Raw genomic sequence first — 21,255 nt, forward strand, 5'->3', positions numbered from 1 at the left:
GAGACTGGTTCAAACCATATGAACATGATGTTGCGGAACAAAATAGGAAACTGCCCAGTTATAAGAAGCCAATCAGTAACATCAGTTGTGCCAATTTTTGTGTATTTATTTATACATTGAAGCAGGGGTTCTCAAACTTTTTAAAGTGGGGGCCAGATCATGGTCCCTCAGAGAGCTGGAGGGCCGGACTATATGAACTACTAATTCCTACTGTAACACCTCGGCTGCGCTCACTACCCAAAAAACCTGGCGGGCCGGATCAGACTCCTCTGCGGGCCGCATGTGGCCCGCGGGCCGTAGTTTGAAGACGCCTGCATTGAAGCAATAACATTGAAGAGGTTAATTGCACTTATGCAAAAAATATACATTCCATTTCTTAACCTATACCATATGAGAAAACAAAAGAATATATTCACAAAATGTTGGAGTAAATCTTATTTTAATTAATGTGGTTTTTGAGGAGTTATAGCATCTAAAATTTAAAAATATCATTAGTCTGAAGCCAGTCAGGTCCCAGAAGATTAGGTAACTAGTCTTGCACTATAAACTGGCATCCAGAGATGTAATGGAAAGGCACTCTGGTAGACATATTAGCAAATGCAAAGGTTCTGGTCTTCAACAGTGTTATAATCATTTCACCAACCACCAGGTAATTCAAGTTAACATTTTTAATTCCTAAAACATTTTCTATTTCCCCTTTTCGGGCAGCTTCACAACCTGCTGCCATCATGGGTTCCTCTCAGCTTCTGTGTCCCACTTCTCATATCCTTGCCTAAGTTGTTTTTTCTAATCTGTTATGGATAAGACACCAAAAATAAATGGGCTTTGAATGACAGTCCAGATTCTTAGACTTTGAAATAGGTGTAAATAAAAAAAAAAAATTAATTCCATATTCAAAGGTGAATTCTGAAGATTTGTATTTTAGAAAAGTCTTCTGCTGGTTGAGCTAGCTATTGCTGTATGTTATTGAACAGTTAACTAAAGAATAAATTATTTTCAGCCTGGCCCATGTGGCTCAGTTGGTTGAGCGTCATCCTATTATCAGGAAGTCACAGATTTGATTCCTGGTCAAGGCACATGCCTAGGCTGCAGGCTCAATCCCCAGTAGGAGGTGTGCAAGAATCAGCTGATCGATGTTTCAACTTCTCCCTTCCTTTCCCTGAAATCAATAAAAACATTTTTTTTAAAAGAAATTATTTCCGCCAAAACCTGGCTCAATGGATAGAGCATCAGCCTGTGGACTGAAAGGTCTCGGGTTCGATTCCGGTCAAGGGCATGTACCTTGGTTGTGGGCACATCCCCAGGAGGGGTGTGCAAGAGGCAGCTGATCGATGTTTCTAACTCTCTATCCCTCTCCCTTCCTCTCTGTAAAAAATCAATAAAATATATTTTATTTAAAAAAAAAAAAGAAAAAAATTATTTCCGAAGGTGTAGAGTAGGTTTTATAGATCTGAATCTTTAAGTTTTTCTTAAAGAAAGCAATACTTAAGCTATTGTATAATGATATGCAGTAGTTAACCAGGTTAAAAGGCGTAGAAAAAGGAGGGTGGCATATAAAGATGAGAGAGTTGGCCACTTGTGAGTAAGGGCACAATGGTTGCAGCAAAATAAGTGAGGGAGAGTGATACATGGCTGGATCTATAGTAAGGAGTCACATATTGATGACTTTTGAACTTGATGTTAAGAGCAATGGAAACCATTTTTAAGAAGAGAAATGATATAATTTACATTTTATGAAGATTATTCTGGCTGTTTGCCATGGCAAGATTGGAATGTAAAGGTTAACAAAGAGCCTTACCCGATTTGGCACAGAGGATAGAGCATTGGCCTGCAGACTGAAGGGTCCCAGGTTTGATTCTAGTCAAGGGTACATACCTGGATTGCAGGCTTGATTCCCCAGTAGTGGCCCGTGCAGGAGGCAGCAGATCAGTGATTCTCATTATTGATATTTCTATCCCTTTCTGAAATCAATATTAAAAAAAAAAGATATTTTTTAAAAGTGAGTTTTACGGTATATAAATTATACCTTAATAAATCTGTTATGTTTAAAAGTAAAAAAAAAAAAAAATCAAGGTTAACAGAGGGAAAGGCTGTGGAGAGTTAAATGTGGCTTTGGTAGGTGAGGATGATGGCATGGGAAAGAAAGGGGGAAGTGCATAGATTATGATGAAGGTAGAATCAATAAGGGCTTTTTATGTTCCAACAATATGATTGCTTGTAGTTACTTCCCGATATGCTGTTTTGTATCTGCTGTTCTTTTTTCCCCACTCCTATTTTGTCTAGCAGGCAAACTCCCACTAATCTTTTAAAACCTCCCTCAGAAACTATCACTTGATATGCAGGTTGGCTTTTCGATCTTTATTAATTGCTTTTTAGTTTGACCAGTTTTATTGTAGTCAAACCTATATTATAGGGTTAAGAAATGAATGACTGATCATGAAATTTATTCACTATCCCAAATTTGACCTCATCCCTAAGTGTTCCAAAGGGTTTTCATATCAATTTAAACATAACTAAATTGCTGTTCTTGACCCTGTGAGTATGAGGGCCAGTGCTTCATGTCCTTACACAAAGAAATAATTATCCTCCAGAGGGCGCACGTTACAAAGTCACTGTGGTCAGATAAAATTGGTATTATACTAATATCAAACATGCCCTTCCATCTACTGGTCACAGGGAAAAAAATCATCTTATGTATTTTTCAGCTTTCTAACACTACACTTATGAATATACCTTTTTTTCATTCTTGAGTCTTTATGAAAAATTAAAGAATTTTCTATAAATATCTAAAAAATATTAACTGTATTTAGATCTAGAAATTACAATACTGTTCCTGTAATTTTGTGTTTACTTTCTGGCACTATTCTTTTTCTTTCTTTTTAATCTTTATTGTTGAAAATATTGCATACATCCTATTTTTCTCCCATTGACCCCTTATAAACCATCCCCACCCCAGCCCTCCACTACCCTATTGTCTATGCCCATGGATTATGCATATGTGTGTGTGTGTGTGTGTGTATATATATATATATAAAGTTCTTTGATTGATTTCTTCCCATCCACAATTCCCCCACTCCTGCCTTCCTTCTGAGATTCAACAGTCTGTTGTTTCATGCTTCTATGTTTCTGGATCTATTTTTTCATTAAATTCCAAATATGAGTGAGATCATGTGATACTTATCTTTCTCTGATTGACTTATTTTGTTTTTAAACTTGTATATACTGCTCCTCAAAGTAATTGTTTTACTCCAACTCTCTGCTTTGTTAAGTAGTAGAAACTGAAGCTATGTGATAAAAGTCATATAAAATTATACAAATTCATTTTGTTGTACTTATTTTGATTTATTATAAAGGTAGCTAAATTACATTGATATAACTGAGTAGCTGTTTAGTAATCTGGAATACCCATAAGGCAAATATTCTTATTAACATATTCACCAGTAGATTACTCTGTCATCCACAGATTATCCTGGGTAGTTAGATGTGGTTGAATGATGAAATTTAGACTTAGGGAGTAGAGAAATTTGGATTATGGAACTAAAGATGAATAATTAGCACTCATGTAGATTTTTGTCGAGTTCAGTGACTAACAAAAGGTCAGTTTACAGAATTGAGGGCCATTACCAATGTTATTTATTTGCACTTTGCTTTTGTGTTGGTTCTATGGAAATTATAGTTTTGATATGAAAGAAAAATTGTTTTATTGTACTATCCACTTGATTTTGGCTTTTCCCCTAGTTTTTAATATAATGGTTAAATAGGGCATTTTACCTCTATATCCAAGGTTGTTAATGTTGTTTATAGTTGTATGATATTTCTGTCTTTTCTTTTTACAGTGTAGTTGTGTGGGTTCCTTTTTTTTTTTTTTTCATTTTAACATCTGTTGTTTTGGTGTTTTTTTCAAACACACAGGAATACTCTGAAGATAGTAACTCCGAGCCAAATGTGGATTTGGAAAATCAATACTATAATTCCAAAGCATTAAAGGAAGATGACCCAAAAGCAGCATTAAGCAGTTTCCAGAAGGTTCATATTTTTTCTGGTTGATTCTGTGTCTTAAAGCTTTTTTTTTTTTAAATGACGTCTTAGATCAAATAAGTTCCAAGTGACTTTACCTCAGAAATGTGTGATACTTAGTGATAATCCTATAAAATTTTTGCATTTTGCAGCACAAAAGTCCTATATAATCATCCTATGTAATAAAGAGGTAATATGCAAATTGACCACCATTCCAACACAAAAAAATGGCTGCCCCCTTTTGGTCAAAGATGCCCACCCCCATGTGGACACAAGATGGCTGGTAGTGGATGGCAGTTGGGCAGGACCAGGCTAGTATGGGAGGGCAGTTAGGGGCAATCAGGCAAAAAGGGGAGCAGTTAGGCGTTGATCAGGCTGGCAGGGGCGTGGTCAGGGGGTAATCAGGCTGGCAGGCAGAAGCGGTTAGGGGCAATCAGGTAGGCAAGCGGTTGGGAGCCAGCAGTCCTGTATTGTGAGAGGGATGTCCCACTGCCCATTTAGGTCTAAATGGGCAGTTAAACATTCCTTGAAAGGTCCCAGATTGAAGATGGTGCAGGCTGGGCTAAGGAACACACACCCCTCCCCACACGCCCCTTCCCCCCCACCCCACCCGCACAAATTTTGTGCACCAGGCCTCTAGTATATTTCTAAAGGTCTGTCCTGTGGTTTTTTATTTCCCATCTAGCTTTTTATAGCGCCAGGGTTATTGTCCTGAAAAATTATTATGGTTCTGGTAAGGGAACCAACATTATAGTAAGTAGATATCCCTGCAATCTTTTGGGGACAGATTACATAGGTGTAGTTTCATAATTAAATAATGTGATTTCTTGACTAATGATATACTTTTGGGTTATTCGTACCAACGGATAATAGACTATGGAAAAAAAATACTTCTGGAACTATATAATAATCAAGAAGTAGTTATTACTTAATTTTTGATGAAGAAACATCAAAATAAACTCCTTAAGTAAGCATTTTAAGATTGTTTCTTTTTAAGCCTTTAAAAATAATATTGAAAAATTGAATTCTTGGGGAAATATTTTTCTTGCATATGATGTAAAATAAATTAGAAATTTAGTTACTGAATGTCATTAGAAAATAATAATATTAAGTTAGACTAAGAATTTCTTCTTTTTTTAGGTTTTGGAACTTGAAGGTGAAAAGGGAGAATGGGGCTTTAAAGCACTGAAACAAATGATTAAGATTAACTTCAAGTTGGTAAGATTTGTTTTGAAAGGAATTAAAATAATAGGTTTTAAAATAAAATCTGTAGGTAAAAACCTCATGCGACAAAATACCATTATATCTACTTGTTTAAAATAACTGTTTATATGTTATCATATTTAGGCAAGTTTTTTTATGACTACAATAATACTAAGTTTTAAAAAAAGTTCTAAATAGCATACAAAGTTTTTTTTGTTTTTCAACAGTTTTTTGTTTGTTTGTATGTTTGTTTGTTTTTTAAGAAAACTTACCCATTAGGTACATGGGCAATATTTGCCTGCATTATTAATAGAGTAATTTCCCCACAAACTATTAGCATTTAACATTTTACTTTCAGAATATTAACATTCTTCTTTTTATTACAAAGAGTTTCTCTTCCACTGATTAGGCCCAGAACCTATCATTATTAATTAGCATTATTATTGACTTCACTCAGCTTGCAAATAATTTGTTGGTAAATCTAGTTTATTGGTGGCTTTATAGCTCTTCAAAATATATCTTGTTTTCTGTTCTGTCACTCTTTGCTGTTCCTCATGTCATCTAAGCACATTCCTATGTAAATGCTGGACTTGCTCTTTTATCTACCCGACATGTTCCTCACGGATAGCCATATTGCTATTTTCATCATTTGATCAAGTTTCTATTCAAATGTCATCGTATATCAGGATGTCCTTCCCCTGACCACCCTCTATAAAATAACATGCTTCCCATCATCATTTACTTTCATCTTACCCTGCTGTTTTTCTTCTTTGCATGTATCACCACCTGATCTGTTTACTTATTTATTACTTTTATGTGACCCCTCCCACCCCAATCCATAGCGTGAAAGTAACATGAGAACAGGACTTCATTTTATTCATCATTATATTCCTAGCACTTATCATAGTGACTGGCATTCAGTAGATGCACAAATATTTTGTTGACTGAAGAGGGAACCAAACCAGTGGTTGGACATCCCCAGAGGGATTGCTAGAGAGCGCAGGCCAGGCTGATGAACCACCACCACCACCACCACCATCACCATCACCATACACACGCGCGCTTCTCTATCCTATCTCCATCTGAAATTGAACTCCCTAAATTGATTAGTGACTATCCAGTTAACTTCACTAATCCTGCATCCTGCTCTTTTTGGTGTACTCTCAGTCTGACATCATCACCCATCTCCATGACATCTACAGAAACTATCCACAAAATATTTTAGCTCAGTTTCTTCCCCAAAAATATAAGAACTGTTTAAAATGTTAAATGTTATTAAGTATACTGTATATTGTATTTACATATAGTTAAGGAACCCTGGCCAGTATATGGTGTCATCCTGTGCACCAAAAGGTTGCTGGTTTGAAGTACATGCTCAGTTTCAGGCTCAGTCCCTGGTAGGGGGCATGTAGGGAGCAGCCGATTAATGTTTCCCTCTCTCTCTCTAAAAAATAATTTTTTTTTTTTTTTTTTTTTTTTTTTTTTTTTTTTTTAATATAGTGGCCGAAACAGGTTTGGCTCAGTGGATAGAGCGTCCCAGGTTCGATTCCGGTCAAGGGCATGTCCCTTGGTTGCGGGCACATCCTCTGGAGGAGGTGTGCAGAGGCAGCTAATCAATGTTTCTAACTTTCTATCTCTCTTCCTCTCTGTAAAAAAAATAATTATATTTTTTAAAAATAAATAAGTATAGTGGGAAAATAACTTTATTTCATTTGCCCTTTTCTAATTCTGCTGCTATGATATTCTCAAAGTAACTCTGTGTTACACAAAGCCCCTGTGTTTTCTTTCCATTTATTGTTTGTGAAAATATTTATTGTATTTAAATCAGTAAACTGGTTAGAGGGCTGTGGAAAAAGCAGCAGATGTCTCAAGGTGTAGAGATTTTGATTAATTATAGTGACATTAGGAACCTCATGTTAACTCTTAAGATTTTGTGATTTGAAATAATGCCAAGAAACCCTATAGAAATTCTGTTACTGAAATTAAAGCAATGTGCTGTCTTAGCAGTTAAGAGTGATTTAATTTTTGAACCCATTTAAGCATATCCTACACACAGGGCTTGATTTCACCATTGTACCTAGAGCCAATATAGGAAGCAAGGAAGGGAAAGGATGATATATGTTTTATGTTATTTTGCCTACTTTCCTCTTCGACATTTTATTTGTTCTACATACGTTAAGGTTTATATGGGTAGTTTCAGCTTCCTTTCCTGCCCCTTCATTTTCTGGTTGGTTCCGAATAGGACCCATTTGCTGAGTAGTGGTTTTGGGCAGTAAAAAATTAACAGGTTTGTTATCAACTACTCTGTTTGTTCACAGCAGATAAAACCAATTTACCTAATCTTTCCTCAATCTTTAATTATAGTAATAATTTTTGAAGTAATGGCATAAGAAAATGAAATCAAGTCTTTTTTGTTAAAATCCTATTTTAAGATATGATCTCAAAATTGGGACAGTCATATTTTTTATTTTCCTTTTGTCAAAAGATACATTCTGTAATTACCTATTAGCAATTTACTAATAGGATGTTACTTAATATTCCCCACATGCTCATTCTTGGAAAGAGAAGTAGTTTGGTATATAATACTAAATCTTTTTCTGTGTTCTATCCATTTTTTCATTCACCCCTATTACTGTTTTCACTTTTGTAATTCAGTTCTTGCTCAGAAAATTTTAGGGAGTCGTCTTACTTTTTTTTGTTTGTTTGTTTTGGTTTTTTTTTTTTTTGGTTTTTTTTGTTGTTGGTGGTTTTTTTTTGTTTTTGTTTTTGTTTTCTTGTCTCTTAGGCTATATCCCAGAGCAGGGCATAGTCATAAGCAGGAAAATTACAGTATCATTAGTTTATTCTTCACCCTAATAAATGTTTTTTTTTATTACTCAAGGAAAAAAGCATAACTGTCAGTGCTCCGCCTTTCTGTGCTGGAAATTTTACTAGTAGTCCTTTATTTCTTCAGATCTTTCATATTTCCTGGAATAACCACAGTATTGCAAATAGAGCTGCAAGGAATGGCAACATTAGCTACATCTACTTTTGAGTAGAGCCTTACATGGGAGAACTTTTCTTGATTGTGGAATGAATACCTGTGAAGAGATTATTTTACATCGCATTTTAATGCAGAGTCAGCCAATACTAGGGAGAAGAGAAATGTAACTATTGTTAGAAAGCATCATGGTGAAGAGGCTATAGCTGATACCTGCATAGATGGTCCCCAAGGCATTTTAAAAGTTGTATTTATATTTTTTGGCTGATGGATATTTTAGTGCTTTTTATGACTTAAATAAATGTTTCTTGCATAGAAAGGAACAATATCTAAAATTTGAAAATAAAAAGTATACTTTCCTGGCCAGCATGGCTCAGTAGTTGAGCTTTGACCTATGAACCCAGAAATCACGGTTTAATTGCTGGTCAGGGCACATGCCTGGGTTGCAGACTTGATTCCCAGTAGGGTCGTGCAGGAGTCAGCCAGTCAATGGTTCTCTCTCATCATTGATGTTTCTATCTCTTCTTCCTCTCTGAAATCAATAAAAATATATTTAAAAAATAATTTTAAAAAATAAAAAGTTGTACTTCTTCATTGGCTAACTTTATAAATTTAGTTCATGCATCTGAGTAATTCAAATTTAAGTTAAAATGTTTATAGTGTTTCTGTCATAGTTTCTCTATCATAAAACTATTATTCTTCAGTTATGCTGTAATATATATTATAATTTTAATCGTTTACATATATTTTAGTATATAAATGTGTAATAATGCATTTTTCTTAACTCACAGACAAACTTTCCAGAAATGATGAACAGATATAAACAACTATTGACCTATATTCGAAGTGCAGTCACAAGAAATTATTCTGAAAAATCCATTAATTCTATCCTTGATTATATCTCCACTTCTAAACAGGTTAGGTTCTGGTTTTCTTCTTGGTACCTCTCAGTGTGCTTATTATTTATATTAAAGATTTTGTTTTTGTTTTGTTTTAAGGCCTAGAAATTTTATGGAAGCATTTTTTGTTGTTGTTAGTGTGCTTTTAAAATTTTGTCAACTATTTTCTTGATTATGGTACTAATTATGTGATATTAGAAGGTATTAACTCTAATCTCCTTACATAATATCTTCATATGCTGACATAATCTACACACAGTTTTTACTGGCTGATATTAGATTCCCCTTTACAGTTACTATCACAATTCCTTCTACACTCCATCAATACTTCAGGCAGCCATCCTGAGCTACTTAAATACTTAACAGTGAATCACAATCGATTTGTATAGATTTGATTATAAAGATCCTTCAGAGGAGAATCTGTATTCATGTAGTTAGTGTTTGGCATTACTCATTAGGTGTTTGTTCAAAAAATGCTTCTGTTAAGAATGGATGGATGGATGGATTGATGGATGATGAAAAGAGGGACTGTTGATAAACTACAATGAGCATTGGGAGTGATGGTGCTTTCATTATTCTAGATTTTGATTAAGAAAAGCAATGGTGATGTTTATTTTATTGCTAAGATAATTTTTAATTTGGATTGTTTTTTCATATTCTTTTAAGCAACATAGTCCTAAGTTTCGTCTTTCTTACACTGGTATTTCAGCATAAGAAGTATTCTCTATATCATTTAATATTTCTTAAAATATTTGATACTTTTTATATTCATAATAAAAAATGTTCATCGCAAAATCAACCTTTTGTTCCATCTATTCTACTAGATACCATTTTTATTTCTTGAGGCAGTGTACTATTTTTACTCTATGTAAAAGATATGTGATTAAAATAGAGGAAGAGAAAGATAAACTTATGTTTTGTTTGAACATTTGTATTTAATGACACTAATTCTAAAGGTGTTATGTATCAAAGGGGCTTGTCTTAAGTGGGAAAATGTTTTCTGAATTTTATAAGTAAGTACCATCAAAACATTTTTGTACACTATTTATAAACGTTATGCCAGATTGTGGAGAAAGGGTTAAGTAATTATAAAACTTCAGGATTGTATGTTGTTTCATACTATTATATATAAGCTATTTGTCTTTTGAAAGTAAGAATAGATATTGAATGGGCAGCACTTGACTTATTCTGTAAACCATTAGTAGTCATAAATAAATAGGCAGCCCTTTCTGAAAGTATCAGTCTTTCCTATTCTCATTTCCCCATTACTTCTTGATCCTAGTAAGTAGAAATAGTGCTTGCCTCACAGTACATACCAAATAAGAGTGAATAAGGAAACACTGTTTATAATAGTACAACTAGTTCTGTGTATGGTTCATGTACTTTTAAGATAAAATGAGTTATTAGATTAGAAAGGACAAATCTATACTGTTAGAGTATTATATATTTTCTGTTGTTTTGTGTGTGTTTTTTAATTCACATTAAACCATCTTGGCATGTATCTTTTGTAAATTTAGTCTATTATTATGTATTTTTGTGGACTGTCACAGGCATTTGGTAAGATACAGATGATAGTGTACCTTATGTATATTAAAGTTCAAAGATGCACTTTTAGTTTGCTCAAATTAACTTTATTAACAGGTACAAATTTGCTGTTTACAATTATAGAATTCTGATTTTTTATGTCAGATGGATTTACTGCAGGAATTTTATGAAACAACACTGGAAGCTTTAAAAGATGCTAAGAATGATAGACTGTGGTTTAAAACAAACACAAAGGTAACGATTATAATTATTTACATTTTTTCTTTTGAAGAGTGGGTGGGTGTCCTTAGTAAAACTCTCATAAAGATGCACACCTCCTATTGAAATGTTTTGTTTTTAATAAATTCCTTTCTTTACAGCTTGGAAAATTGTATTTAGAACGGGAGGAATATGGAAAGCTTCAAAAAATTTTACGCCAGTTACATCAATCCTGCCAGGTAAAATTTTCTTAAATTTTTTTTTAAAAATATATGTTTTTATTGATTTGAGAGAGAGAGAGAGAGAAAGGAAGAAGGAGAGATAGAAGTATCAATGATTGACTGCCTCATTCATGCCCACTCCCTGGGATCAAGTCCATAACCTGGGCATGTGTCCTGACCAGGAATCAAAACAGCAGTCTCTTGGTTAATGGGTTGATGCTTTACCACTGGGCCATACCAACTGGGCTCCATTAATTTTTTATTAACATTTCTTAATAATAAAAAAAGCATGAGAAAACTTTGTATTCAAAACATTGCTTATTGATGTTTTTGTTCAAGCAATATCCCAAAAATGAAATTTGGAAAATAAGTTATACCAGAAAGCTCATTTTTTCTGAGCATTACATTTCTTCTGTTTTACTCCTAACTTCAGTTCTTGTTTGTGAGATGAGGCACAGGTATTAATAAATGAACAGGCCAATCATTAATACTTACTAAGAATAAGCCTTTCTTAATTAGTTATGCAGAAAAGGATATTATAGACATATATAATGAAGATGTATATTCTAGTTTATAATGTGTGAATCCCCTATAACAGCACTATCCAGGAGTTGGTATGATGTGAGAAACACTATCAGTGCTCTCCAATGTGGTAGCAGTAGCTTCATGTCATTAGGCATTTTAAGTGTGGTTGGTGTAAGAGGGGTGCTGAGTTTTATATTTCAGTTAATTTAAAATGATTTTATTGATTTCAGAGAGGGAGAGAAAAAGAAAGATCAGTGATAGGAAAGGATCATTGATTGGCTGCCTCCTGCATGCCCCACACTGGGGATCAAGCCTGCAACCCGGGCACTTACCCTGACCAGGAATCAAGCCATAACCTCCTGGTTCATAGGTTGATGCTCAACCACTGAACCATGCCAGCGAGGCTCATTAATTTAAATTTGAATCACACATGGTCTGATGGTCTGGACAGTGTACCTCTACATAATTTTTAGCTATGATTTTTATATTTCCTTATTGTCTTGATAAATAAGTTATTTGATATTAGTTTTAATGTTATGTAGAAATACTGTTTTTAAAAGTTGACACTTTTCACCCTGTCCAGTTTGGCTCAGTGAATAGAGCATGGCTTGGAGACTAAAGGGTTCTGGGTTCAATTCTGGTAAAAGGGCACATGCCTGGGTTGCAGCCTCTATCCCTAGTGGGGCATGCAGAAGGCAACCAACCAGTGATCCTCTCTTCATTGATGTTTCTCTCTCTCCTCTCCTCCTTTCTCCATTTCTCTCTCTCTCTTCCTCTCTGAAATCAATAAAAATATATTCTAAAAATTAAAAGTTGACGCTCTTCCGAAGCCGTGTACTATTATTTTAATTATATATGATTTCTGTGAATGTGGGAAAAGTTGATCAAGAATGTGTTAAAAATTAATCACCTGCCAATATTTTTTTTTTCTCTTTTTAGTTTTTTAAAAATAAGAAAAGTATTTGTAATTCATAATAGTTTTGCTTTACAAAAGCAGGTCAGTCATTTATGAATTACTTCTTACCTACACTTCTTAGGAAAGCTTAGTTTGTTGCATAAATAACTGTCATTACGGTCCCACATGAAATGGAAGTTATAGCCGAAACCGGTTTGGCTCAATGGATAGAGCTTCGGCTTGGGGACTGAAGGGACCCGGGTTCGATTCCGGTCAAGGGCATGTACCTTGGTTGCGGGCACATCCCCAGTGGGGGGTGTGCAAGAGGCAGCTGATCGATGACTCTCTCTCATCGATGTTTCTAACTTGCTATCTCTCTCCCTTCCTCTCTGTACAAAATCAATTAAAATATATTTAATAAAAAAAAAAAAAAGAAATGGAAGTTATAGAGAAGCCATTTCTGAATGGGGAAGGATCTTTCCGTGTATACATAAGGAATATGAAAATTATGCATGATTTATTTTAGTGTATAAGGAAAACATCTAGATTGTAAATAATACAGTGTAGCAGTGATGCTTGATCATCTGACTGTACAAATTGTCTTGCAGAACATAATTTTTACTCTGCTGTGATTCATTAGTGTGTAACTAAAAAAGTTTTAAGTTGGAAGACCAAATAAATAATACGTTTTGGCTTTGTATAAATCGTATTTAATATTTATGATTATCTGACTATTGACTATACTAGAGGCCCGTTACACATAGATTCGTGCAGTAGTCCTTCCTTCCCCTGGCTGCCAGCACCGGTTTTCTTCCAGCACCCGGGACCCAGGCTTTTGCTCTGGCCACTGCCTTCTTCCTTCGCTCCGGCCAGAGTCTTTGCTGACTCTGGCCAGAGTTTGCAGGCTTCTTGCTGACTCTGGCCAGAGGGCCGTTCCTGTAGCTCCTTACACACACACACATACACACACACACCCGCCCTCCTCCTCATAGCAGGCGTCCTGCTGATTTGCATATCCCCTCCTGATTGGCTGGTGGCATCACGGAGGTATGGTCAATTTAGGTATTTCTTTTTTATTAGTGTAATGCTATTTTTCTGAATATTGACCATATGCATTTTGTGGTTATCTTTCAAAGTTGAACTCAAATGTCACCACTCTTGTTAATTTTTTTGACATCCTCCAGGAGAGTTAGTCCCTTTCTCATCCATACCAACCCTAGGTACTTGGTTCATGCTTAAACTGCAGTTGTTATTATTTATAATGTAATTTATCTTAATAGCTTAATCTACTGATTGTGAACTTTTAGGCCAGGAACATTGGCTTATTTAACTTACCCAAAGTAGACCCAGTGCCAGGCACAAGGTAGGCACTCAGGTTTTTATTTTTTATTTTTTATTGAATCAGTGGATCTGAAAAGGTTGTGAATATTTGGGAAAAAGCATAAATAACCTCTTAGGTAAAAAATAAACATTATAACATTTTCTTTTGTAATATTTTGATTGATTCCAGAGAGAAAGGGGTAGGATGGGGAAGGGGGAACAGAAATATCAATGATGAGTGAAAATCATTGATTAGCTGCCTCCTGCAGGCCCCCAATGAGATTGAGCCCGTAATTCAGGCATGTGCCCTGACCAGGAATCAAACCATGACCTGGTTCATTGTTCTGTGCTCCATCACTGAGCCACACAGGCCAGGCCAACATTATAACATTTTATACATAATAATATACCTCTGGCCATTTTTTTCTTACAGAATACCAGAAAGTATAAGTTTACTTTTTGGCCATTAAAGGTAGTCTTCTTAGGGCTCTAGGTCCCAATTAAAATTTGTAGCACATTCTCACACAAAGTAAGAAACTTATAAATATAAGGTAAAAATCAAAGATTACTAGGCTGACTGTGAATTCTATCTTGAATTCTAAAGTTTTATTTGCTTTCCTAGACTGATGATGGAGAAGATGACCTGAAAAAGGGTACACAGTTATTAGAAATATATGCTTTGGAAATTCAAATGTACACGGCACAGAAAAATAACAAAAAACTAAAAGCACTCTATGAACAGTCACTTCACATCAAGTCTGCCATCCCTCACCCGTTGATCATGGGAGTCATCAGAGGCAAGTTTGGTTTGGAGAGGGTGGGCAGTGTCCTGGAAGACATAAAGTTGTCATTGCAAATAACTGAATGACTCTGAAGGTCATTTCTGTTTTAGTGAAAGTAATTGGCAAAGTAGTGAAGTCAATGAAATGATATAGTCCTAGAGAGAAGTGAGGATGGATTTTTGTCTTATAAATTTATATCATTGAAGATAATAATAGAAAATGTATTATCATAAGTTCTATTCTAGAATTGCAATAATGTATGAAAAATTATGTTCTATTTCAGTTGAGAAGAAAGACTTACAAATGCTTTTTTGGCTGATTCCATATAATAAAAGGATAATATGCAAACCAACCACATGGCAGAATGACTGGTCGCAATGACATGCACTGACCAACCAGGGGCAGATGTTTAATTTAGGAGCTTCCCCCTGGTAGTTGGTGCGCTTCCACAGCTGGAGTGCCACTCAGCCAGAAGCTGGTGAACGCAGTGGCGGGAGCCTCTCCTGCCTCCACAGCAGCAACTGATGGCTTAGGCCCACTCCCAACATCCCCCAAGGACTCCTGGACTGTGAGAAGGCACAGGCCAGCCTAAGGGACCTCCCCTCCCCCAAGTGTACAAGTTTCATGCACCAGACCTCTCATGTTTTAATAAAGAGCTTGTTTTTTAGAGGTAGTGTACCCTGGGGCTAGTACGGTTCATGTAATAAGAATTAAAAGACTGGAAGCCAATGAAATAATATTCATTTAATTTTTATAAAATGCTCAGTCTTGTTATGACACTGAATATGTTATCTTATGGTTTATTCCTCTACAGAATGTGGTGGTAAAATGCACTTGCGGGAAGGTGAATTTGAAAAGGCACACACTGATTTTTTTGAAGCCTTCAAGAATTATGATGAATCAGGAAGTCCAAGAAGAACCACTTGTTTAAAATACTTGGTCTTAGCAAATATGTTAATGAAATCGGGAATAAATCCATTTGACTCACAGGAGGTATGTGTGTTCATTTCTGTCAGCTGTCTTTCATGGAAATAAACTTTGTACATATAGTTAATTGTTCTTTTACTATTTAGGCCAAACCGTACAAAAATGATCCAGAAATTCTCGCAATGACGAATTTAGTAAGGTAAGAGTCTATATTTCAGTTAAGGTAAATTTATTTAGAGCAGTGAAGAGAAAGGAGAGAACTTTTTAGAATTCAGTTAATTCTCAACAATTACTCTTTTATAAAGTATTTGTTGCTTTTCTCACCTGTGTGCTGTTTTTCAGTAGAAAGCTGACTAGATGTTTTCAAACAATTTCACTGTACTTACTGTTTATACCTGCCTTAATCCAAAATGAAATTCTGAATTGGTCCACATAAATCAGGAATTTTCAATAAGACAGTTACTTTACTCATATGTTTTAGAGTGGAAAAAAGAGGGAGAGACGGAGAGAGAGAAGCTTCGATATGTGAGAGGCACATCAATTGATATTTGAGAGGCACATCAATTGGTTGCCTCCAGCACATGCCCGGGTCAGGGGATGGAGCCTGCAACTGAGGTACGTTCCCTTGACTGGAATCAAACTGCCAACCTTCTGTTTATGGGCCAATGTTCTAACCACTGAGCAAAACTGGTAGGGCATAAAAAACGATTTAAGAAAGGTTTATCTCAGATAATTTTCTGAGGTAAGGAACAGAAGAGTCATATTGATAAGATATCTAAGGGGTTTTTTTGATAGCTTCCATGGAGAGAAATGACTAATGATGTTTAGCAACTGAAAAACCTCTCCTGTAACTAATATTAAGTAAAATCATAGAAGATAAAAACAAGCAAAAAGCCTTTGGGGGGCGGGGGGTGGAAGGGCATAGTTTTGCTAAAGAAATTGGTGAACAAGAATTATTTTTCTCTGTGCCAGGAATAAATGGAGCCCAAACTTCAACGGACTTTCTGTGTAGAAAAGTATGAGAAACTTAATAATTTTCCAAGGCATGAAAAATGAAGTGAGGGACATAGAGCAGGGTTTTGTGTTTTTGCAGATATATGTAGGTAATTTACCTGAGTAGACATTCTCTTTTTTTTTTTTTTAATATATTTTATTGATTTTATACAGAGAGGAAGGGAGAGAGAGAGATAGAGAGTTAGAAACATCGATGAGAGAGTCATCGATCAGCTGCCTCTTGCACACCCCTTACTGGGGATGTGCCCGCAACCAAGGTACAGGCCCTTGACCGGAATCGAACCCTGGACCCTTCAGTCCCCAAGCCAACGCTCTATCCATTGAGCCAAACCGGTCCTGGCATAGACATTCTCTTTTTAAATGAAAAGAAAAGTACTTTTAGATTATAAATTCAGTCACCAAATATTAATTTTATATACTTGGAAAAACTAGCTATTTCATGATATTGTTTACTTTGTTTTTACGTGGCTATGATTTTTATAAATTACTAGGTTCTTTAAGGAAACCTTAATTTTAGTTATAGAAGTAATGACTTTATTTTAAGGGATCTACGAGTGGTTAAGGAATAAAAACCCTAAGTTGCAACATTTAAAAAAATGAGTTTCTTTACTACTTATTTTTTTCATCTATTTTAATAAATATTTGTTGAATTGATTTTAGTTATAAAAATAAAATTTAGTTATAAAAAATAAATTTCTTCATCTTTATTTTAAATAGTTTATTCCACCTGCATTTGGCCACATTGACTAAGATGTGATTTAGCTAGAGGTTAATTAACTTCATAATACTTTTTAAAAATTTTTTTTATAAAGTTCACTTTCTAAAGTGACAATTTAAACTTTAGAACTCTTAAAGAAATATGTTTTTCCTAGATGTTAATATTTTATCTAAATTAAATTGATTTAATAATTAAAATGGATTAAATGCTGATTTATCAGATCATTACAAAACAATGGCTATATTTATATATTTATTATATCTTACAATTTACTTCAGCAAGGCCTCTCATCCTGGGACTTGGAAACTTACTTCAGCAGTAAATTTTTACCCAAACAAGTGGCCTGTGATACCCCGCATTTGGTATAAGATTTTCTTAAGCCACCTGAATAGTGGAAGAATCTTTGTTAAAATAAATGTGTATGCAAGTATTTTCACTACTTGAATATATCCTCCAGTGTATTTATGGTTATATATTTGGAGTAGGTAAGAAAGTAATGCTTCCTAATTTTATCTTCCTAGTCAGTTGCCAGCAGACTAGAGGAAAATAATTCCTGTTGAAGCACTTGAATCAGCTGCCCCTAACATGAAGTTACATTGCGACCCATCAGATGGAAGCACAGCAGAGGGCGTGCAGAATGGCTGATGATATGTCTTACATATAAAGCAGACAGTGGTGCCATATCCAGAAGGTTGGCTTCTTCCTTCTCAGCACCTTTAGCAGTCCCCACAGTGCCTTACAGAATCATTTCAGGCCTAGATACTAGGTACCTCAGAGAATGAGGAACATAAATCAGCCTTTGGCCTTCTGCAGCAGGGTCCATCACTCTGCTTTGCGTGTGTGCCCATTTGGCACTAATGGTCCACCACAAATAAAATTTTCTGCTGTTTAGCTCTGAAATTTTCAGCTAAAGAATTAGGAATCAGATGTTCCTTTTGGAAAGTTTGGCAGTTGCTGGTAGCTTTCTAGAAGAAAAAAAATTAGGAAGCTGCATTTTTGAATAAGCTTCAGAGAGGATTTACTGTTGTATTTGAAAGACAAGGCTGACCTCCTCCATACAGTAGTATGCATGAAACTTAGTTTCAGAGGGATTAAATGCACAATTTAATTTGAAAACATCAAACATTAAACAGTCATTAAACTGGTAATTCCTACCAACAACTAGATTGTGAGAAAATTTCAATTAGCTATATGTAAATATATAACAAAAAAATTAATTTTTATTTTATAAAACTGAAAGCATTAAAAAGAAAATTCATTTTAGTTGCAGCTGAATGTGTGTGTTTTTAACTCCGATTCCCATGACAAACTATAATATAATTTAGGTTTTTGCATATAAAAATTGAGACACAGGCTCTTTGGGTTTTCTGATTTAATACATGACTTCTTTATGTTTCACAAAATATATACTTTTCTTTTTCTGTTAGTGCCTATCAGAATAATGATATCACTGAATTTGAAAAGATTCTGAAAACAAATCACAGCAACATCATGGATGATCCTTTCATTAGGGAACACATTGAAGGTATATTCTTTTGGCTACTGGAATTTGTTACTTTCTTTATCACTGTCTTAAGAGTACATCTTAGTGGAGCTGAATAGACTTAAGCTGTTTGTCTTCTGTTTATTGCAAAGTGTAGCAGTATTTCTAAATATTGTCATGGAATAGAATACTCCCTGAAATCATAAAGATGTTTTAAAGAAATCACAGCCAGTTTCGTATTAACATAATCAAGTTCTTATATAATGTCCATTTCATATAAGAATGGACATCATTGGCTGTCTCTTTTCCTTTTTTATTCTAATGTAAATATTGTTGCATGTTTTTTACTGATGATTAGTTTTAAATTAATTTTTAGAATTTATTTTTTTAAATATATTTTTATTGAATTCAGAGAGTAAGGGAGGGAAGAAATACCAATGATGAAAGAATCATTGATTGGCTGTCTCCTGCATGCCCCAGAATAGGGATCCAGCCGGGGTGGGCATATACTCTGACTGGGAATCAAACCGTGACCTCCTGGTTCAAGGTTGATGTTCAACCATTGAGCCACACCCGGTGGGCTGGAATTTATTTTTAACAAATAGCAAAAGCATTGAAAATAGCCCATTATAGATAATGCTGAGATGCGTTTATTTTGAAACGTTAAAATTGTAAAAGTAAGTGTGAGATTTTTTTTTTAAATATATTTTTATTGATTTCAGAGAGGGAAAGAGAGAAACATCAATAATGAGAGAGAATCATTGATTGGCTGCCTTCTGCACACCCCATACTGACATCAAACCTGCAACCCAGGCATGGGCCCTACCTGGAATCAAACTGTGACCTCCAGGTTCATAGTTCAACACTCAACCAGAGCCACGCTGGCTGGGCAAGTGTTGTAAGATTTTTTAATAAGTTCTGTTGGATTCACAAAGACAAATCATTCCTTATACCTCTTATACCTCCAGTATTCCCACCTGTTATAGAACTATTGAGGGGTTTTTTAATAACCATTTGGGAATATAAAATTGCAGATGTATTAGGAAAATCCAAAGGATACTTTAGAAGTAATGTTTTTGTTCCCCACCTTTCTTTACCTTTCATTCTACAAACATTTTTAAAGTTCGTATATGAACCTAGAATTATATTGTACTTTGTGGAAATAGAACAATAGAAGCCTTATGCATGAACTCCAATCTGGTATTTTTTAAGAAGGCACTTGTACATGAAACTGGGGAAAGTTACAAAATCGTTGTATCCTCCTATATAATAAAAGGCTAATATGCAAATTGTCCCCTCTGCAGGGGGTTCAACCAGGGGCTGGTCAGCCAACCACCCACAGCCCCTCCCCTGGGCTTTCCCCTGATCTAAGTGGGTATAGGGGGCCTATCAGGGCAGGCTGGCTGTACTCCCATCTGTGCCCAAATTCTTGTACTGGGCCTCTAATAAAATGTAATAGTCTTAAGTTTTATTTATAAGAGAGCATAAAGTAAGGAACTTCGCTGGTGCAAATCATATCTTCTTGAAAGATGTTAACTACAGAGGAAATGATGAGTATGGAGCATTGAAAAGGCAGGGGGATATTTTAGGTAATGTCATACATGAGCAAAATTAGGGAGGTAATAACAAAAAGTTACGGGAGAAGCTTCTAATCATATTATGCATTTGTTGGGCCCAAATATTTTTAGATCCAAATACCTTATATCCTTGCCAGACTGAAGAAGTACATGATTATTCATAAAGATATACAAACTTAAATGCAAATATGTCATCTTAATTTTTGTCTTTTCAGAGCTATTGCGAAACATCAGAACACAAGTCCTCATAAAATTAATTAAGCCTTACACAAGAATACATATTCCTTTTATTTCTAAGGTATTTATATTAATGGATTTTAATATTTATGCCTGTTTTTTTCATTTAAAATAGTTTAACTTTGTAACATTTTGTAGTATTATGTTTCTTAAATACAGCATAACTTAAAAGCTTTACTTTTATTTTTTTTTAAAAAGCTTTACTTTTAATATGAATTTTTCTGTGTTTTCTTGGTGTAAATTGAGTTAACAGAAAAGAGAAATAAGAGTCATTAAATTTCTTTTTAAAGATTCTCTCAGCCTCAGAGAAAATTACAGAAGAGAGGGTAGTGGCTAAAATATATAATTGATGAAGAGTTAACCCCAACCATAATAAAATTGTGGTAAGAATGTATTTTAAAAGTTACAAAGTTAAATTTTATCATACCTGTGCTCTCAGAAGTATTTTGAAGTGATAATGAAATTTGTTATAAATTTTCTCTTCACTAATTTTTCTTTAAGTGGTGGAAATGAATTTAAAATCAGAATGATTTTATAAAATCGTGATTTTTAAAAAGGTTTAATTAATAGAATTATAATGGTTCTTTTGTCTTAGGAGTTAAACATAGATGTAGCTGATGTGGAGAGCTTGCTGGTGCAGTGCATATTGGATAAGTAAGTATTTGGCCATTTTTATCATAAAATGTTTAGGACCATGAAGTTTGAATGATGATG

The 21,255-nt window shown here is 34.8% G+C and overlaps 1 protein-coding gene across 5 annotated transcripts in view; it reads left to right on the forward strand.

Annotated features, from left to right (window-relative positions):
• The window catches only part of COPS2 (COP9 signalosome subunit 2), a 34,851-nt gene that overhangs the window by 11,318 nt on the left and 2,278 nt on the right, over positions 1-21,255 (forward strand). For 2 of the 5 annotated variants that reach the window (XM_036442691.2, XM_036442702.2), the window contains 11 exons: positions 3,913-4,026; positions 5,158-5,235; positions 8,992-9,117; positions 10,768-10,878; positions 11,004-11,081; positions 14,426-14,600; positions 15,400-15,578; positions 15,659-15,711; positions 18,672-18,769; positions 20,520-20,602; positions 21,137-21,195. In XM_036442691.2, the coding sequence (XP_036298584.1) occupies positions 3,913-4,026; positions 5,158-5,235; positions 8,992-9,117; positions 10,768-10,878; positions 11,004-11,081; positions 14,426-14,600; positions 15,400-15,578; positions 15,659-15,711; positions 18,672-18,769; positions 20,520-20,602; positions 21,137-21,195 (1,154 nt within the window). Of the gene's footprint in view, positions 1-3,912; positions 4,027-5,157; positions 5,236-8,991; positions 9,118-10,767; positions 10,879-11,003; positions 11,082-14,425; positions 14,601-15,399; positions 15,579-15,658; positions 15,712-18,671; positions 18,770-20,519; positions 20,603-20,831; positions 20,977-21,136; positions 21,196-21,255 lie in introns of those variants that run through there. The other 3 variants (XM_036442696.2, XM_045582722.1, XM_045582720.1) reach the window with 3 other exon arrangements.

This window comes from Pipistrellus kuhlii, unplaced genomic scaffold (assembly GCF_014108245.1).
Source record: "Pipistrellus kuhlii isolate mPipKuh1 unplaced genomic scaffold, mPipKuh1.p scaffold_m20_p_1, whole genome shotgun sequence".
NCBI lineage: Eukaryota > Metazoa > Chordata > Mammalia > Chiroptera > Vespertilionidae > Pipistrellus > Pipistrellus kuhlii.